The 4,618-nt window shown below is 45.5% G+C and overlaps 1 protein-coding gene across 1 annotated transcript; it reads left to right on the top strand.

Annotated features, from left to right (window-relative positions):
- Positions 1-603: 603 nt before the first annotated feature.
- On the top strand, positions 604-1,782 carry LOC123761578 (uncharacterized protein DDB_G0283697-like). Its single transcript, XM_045747594.2, has one exon. The coding sequence runs from the start codon at positions 604-606 to the stop codon at positions 1,780-1,782; it is 1,179 nt and encodes a 392-aa protein (XP_045603550.2).
- The last annotated feature ends 2,836 nt before the right edge of the window (positions 1,783-4,618 follow it).

Below are 4,618 nucleotides of genomic sequence, written 5' to 3'. Positions count from 1 at the left end.
TCCCCCCCCCAACCCCCCCCCCACCCCACCCACGCCGACAGACACTGACAATTAGCAATTAATGGATTGTTACCACAAACTTGCCAACATACAACTTTAATCCTATTTTGGAAGACGTTATTTGGCACCTTTTGGCTTCAATTTTTCAGAACAGGTTTGGATTTTTTTTTTTCCTTCCGTGGAGACTTTCTTCAGATGATGTCTAACTTTCGAAATTTTTTCTTCTGTTTCTCAGAAGACAAAATTAGCGTTTGAATTTTTAAATTTTTTAATCACAACGTATTTTACGAATTTTCCAACTTTTTTTTTTTTTGATGAGATAATAAGACTTGATCTGTTCTTTTCAGAAGTTATTTAGACCTTTTATGTTATTGTTTCTTTTTCACAAGATATTTTAGGAATATCTTTCAGGCGATATATTTTTAAAGATGTCATCATATTGATATAATTATATATATAATGTTATGTCATAACATATTATATTTTTTAATTTAAGATTCATTATATATATTTTAATCCATCACATGAGTAATTATATTATAATAATTTATATTTAATCGTTCTTAACAATATAAACTGATGTTTTTCCACCATGTTTATGACATGCGTGACACCACTCACAGGAAGCGTGACACCACTCACAGGAAGCGTGACACCACTCACAGGAAGCGTGACACCACTTACAGAAAGCGTGACACCACTTACAGGAAGCGTGACACCACTCACAGGAAGCGTGACACCACTCACAGGAAGCGTGACACCACTTACAGAAAGCGTGACACCACTCACAGGAAGCGTGACACCACTCACAGGAAGCCTGACACCACTCACAGGAAGCGTGACACCACTCACAGGAAGCGTGACACCACTCACAGGAAGCCTGACACCACTCACAGGAAGCGTGACACCACTCACAGGAAGCGTGACACCACTTACAGGAAGCGTGACACCACTCACAGGAAGCGTGACACCACTCACAGGAAGCGTGACACCACTCACAGGAAGCGTGACACCACTTACATGAAGCGTGACACCACTCACAGGAAGCGTGACACCACTCACAGGAAGCGTGACACCACTTACAGGGAGCGTGACACCACTTACAGAAAGCGTGACACCACTCACAGGAAGCGTGACACCACTTACATGAAGCGTGACACCACTCACAGGGAGCGTGACACCACTTACAGAAAGCGTGACACCACTCACAGGAAGCGTGACACCACTTACTGGAAGCGTGACACCACTCACAGGGAGCGTGACACCACTTACAGAAAGCGTGACACCACTCACAGGAAGCGTGACACCACTTACTGGAAGCGTGACACCACTTACAGGAAGCGTGACACCACTTACAGGAAGCGTGACACCACTTACAGGAAGCGTGACACCACTCACAGAAAGCGTGACACCAATCACAGGGAGCGTGACACCACTCACAGAAAGCGTGACACCACTCACAGGAAGCGTGACACCACTCACAGGAAGCGTGACACCACTTACAGAAAGCGTGACACCACTTACAGAAAGCGTGACACCACTTACAGAAAGCGTGACACCACTCACAGGGAGCGTGACACCACTTACAGGAAGCGAGACATAACTTATGTTTTATTAATCATAAGTTTTTATCCAACTTACGATATACTTCGTCTGATTACCGAGAAGTTTCGTGCGAAATATGAGGTGATTCGATCCACTTATGAGAAGTTATCCGGCTGCAATAATGTTGTTATCTCATTGGATATCTCTCACACTTGGTACCAAAGTTTTTTTCCCTAACTTCGAAATGCTCCTCTCGTCGAAATGCTCCTCTTATCGAAATGCTCCTCTTGTGTGCTCGCTTAACCCTCATACTTCACGTTATTTGTTCTTGCATGAGAAGGGCTCGTCATTTGTTGACATTTGAAGAGTGTCATGGAATATGTATTTATGAACCTTGCACTGTGAGAAGCAGCTGAGGGCAGGGCAAGGGGGGGGAAGTGACAATAGTACTGAATCGAAAGTCTTACTTTCTACTAGGAAAGTAAAGACTTTCCTAGTAGATATTTTGTTCTAAGATGAGCTTTCTGACATTAAATAAAGGATATAGCACAAGAGAAAGGGGTATAGAGGCAGTGGGTGTGAGGTTTTTGAGGTGGGGATGTATATGTTGAGGTCTGTGTGGTGAGGTGATAGGTGAGTGAGGTTTGTATTCACCTAGTTGTATTCACCTAGTTGTGTTTGCGGGGGTTGAGCTTTGCTCTTTCGGCCCGCCTCTCAACTGTCAATCAACTGTTTACTAACTACTTTTTTTTCACACCACACACACACACACACACACACACACCAGAAAGCAGCCCGTGACAGCTGACTAACTCCCAGGTACCTATTTACTGCTAGGTAACAGGGGCATTCAAGGTGAAAGAAACTTTGACCATTTGTTTCTGCCTCGTGCGGGAATCGAACCCGCGCCACAGAATTACGAGTCCTGTGCGCTATCCACCAGGCTACCAGGCCCCACAGGTGAGGTGATAACTGGGTGAAATGTGTGAAGTGAGGGGATGAGTGAGGTCTGTGAGGTGAGGAACGTAGAATGTACTTTTGTTGTCTAAATATTGGATCACAGTGAACTAACCGACGAATAGAGATTGAATGCACCCGGGGAGTTGGACTCCGCACTTTCAAATTTCAATCAAATGTCTGAGCCAATTGGGCTCGATAATATCGTCATTTAAACCTGTGTATGGAGTCTGTCTGCACCATTTTACTTCTTAGTGCTTACATTTTTTCACCATAATAACGACAGCAATTCTCCTTTACCAACTACACAAAAACCCATTCTTATGTCGCTGTGGCTCAACTGGGTACGCAGTTTCCATATGTGTCCTGGTATGTGTATGTGTATCACACTCTCTACTATCCTGATTATGTGGTTACCAGGAAATTATGTTTCCCCTTAATTGATTATTGATTATAATGCCTTCGGGTGATTTGAGGTTTAACGCCTCTTTGTCTTTCTTCGTAAATCACATCGCTTAGTTCTGGGACTAGTCTAGTGGCCTGCATATCAAAGTGCATTCTGTGACTGATTAGGTAAGGTCTAATTAGATATAGGCGCCACATAATCTAGGACTGGTCAGACATGTGTGGTATATAAGATCTTAAATAATTTCAGAATTGAATTACTAAAGTCAGCTTTTATGTTAACCAGCCTTGCATATGTAGCTGATGATATCAGTTTCATGTGGGCTTTTCGGGTGACTGGTTCGATGTTATATCTCTATGTCCTTCAGTGCCTCTCGCTCTGACACTGTTTCTCTCAGTTCTGATCCGGTCACAACTAGTGAAGAGACAGAACTGTTCTATAGGAAAGACCTTCAGGAATAGCTTGCTTAATTTCTCACATACCTCCTTGTCATTATCTGTGAGCCTGTCCTACTCTGTCCTCAGTTTCATCGCCTTTTCCTATACTGATTTTGTATCCTAATGTGGCTGACGCAGTTTGCTTCAACTGCTAAGTCGTTAAAAAAATTGCCTCACCGCTACTCTTCTCATTCTGAAGTCTTCACCGTCTTCTCATTCTCATACCTGGCCCACTGGTATATCATTCTGTAATCCGTTGATCTGGTATTCCTGCATGTGTGTGTGTGTGTAGTAGTTGTTACTTTGTTTGGGCGTGAAGCCACTCTTTGACTTTGGGCGTGAAGCCACTCTTTCACTTTGGGCGTGAAGCCACTCTTTGACTTTGGGCGTGAAGCCACTCTTTGACTTTGGGCGTGAAGCCACTCTTTGACTTTGGGCGTGAAGCCACTCTTTGACTTTGGGCGTGAAGCCACTCTTTGACTTTGGGCATGAAGCCACTCTTTCACTTTGGGCTTGAACTCTTTTTAAGACTCTGGGACCATCCGGCCCACTCGTTGCAGTGGCACTGCGGGGCTAGTGTCTTTGCCTTGCGGCGCTAGTGTCTTTGCCTTGCGGCGCTAGTGTCTTTGCCATGCGGCGCTAGTGTCTTTGCCATGCGGCGCTAGTGTCTTTGCCTTGCGGCGCTAGTGTCTTTGCCATGCGGCGCTAGTGTCTTTGCCTTGCGGCGCTAGTGTCTTTGCCATGCGGCGCTAGTGTCTTTGTCTTGCGGCACTAGTGTCTTTGTCTTGCGGCGCTAGTGTCTTTGTCTTGCGGCACTAGTGTCTTTGTCTTGCGGCACTAGTGTCTTTGTCTTGCGGCGCTAGTGTCTTTGTCTTGCGGCACTAGTGTCTTTGTCTTGCGGCACTAGTGTCTTTGTCTTGCGGCACTAGTGTCTTTGTCTTGCGGCGCTAGTGTCTTTGTCTTGCGGCGCTAGTGTCTTTGTCTTGCGGCACTAGTGTCTTTGTCTTGCGGCACTAGTGTCTTTGTCTTGCGGCGCTAGTGTCTTTGCCTTGCGGCGCTAGTGTCTTTGTCTTGCGGCGCTAGTGTCTTTGTCTTGCGGCGCTAGTGTCTTTGCCTTGCGGCACTAGTGACTTTGTCTTGCGGCGCTAGTGTCTTTGTCTTGCGGCGCTAGTGTCTTTGTCTTGCGGCACTAGTGTCTTTGTCTTGCGGCGCTAGTGTCTTTGCCTTGCGGCACTAGTGTCTTTGTCTTGCGGCGCTAGTGTCTTTGTCTTGC

The sequence above is a fragment of the Procambarus clarkii genome, chromosome 24, assembly GCF_040958095.1.
Source record: "Procambarus clarkii isolate CNS0578487 chromosome 24, FALCON_Pclarkii_2.0, whole genome shotgun sequence".
NCBI lineage: Eukaryota > Metazoa > Arthropoda > Malacostraca > Decapoda > Cambaridae > Procambarus > Procambarus clarkii.
Note: the sequence above shows the minus strand (reverse complement) of the source record. Positions and strands in the feature narration are given on the sequence as shown.

Excerpts from the sequence above, each read along its gene's own strand:
- LOC123761578 (XM_045747594.2), top strand. The coding sequence starts at position 604 with ATGCGTGACACCACTCACAGGAAGCGTGACACCACTCACAGGAAGCGT.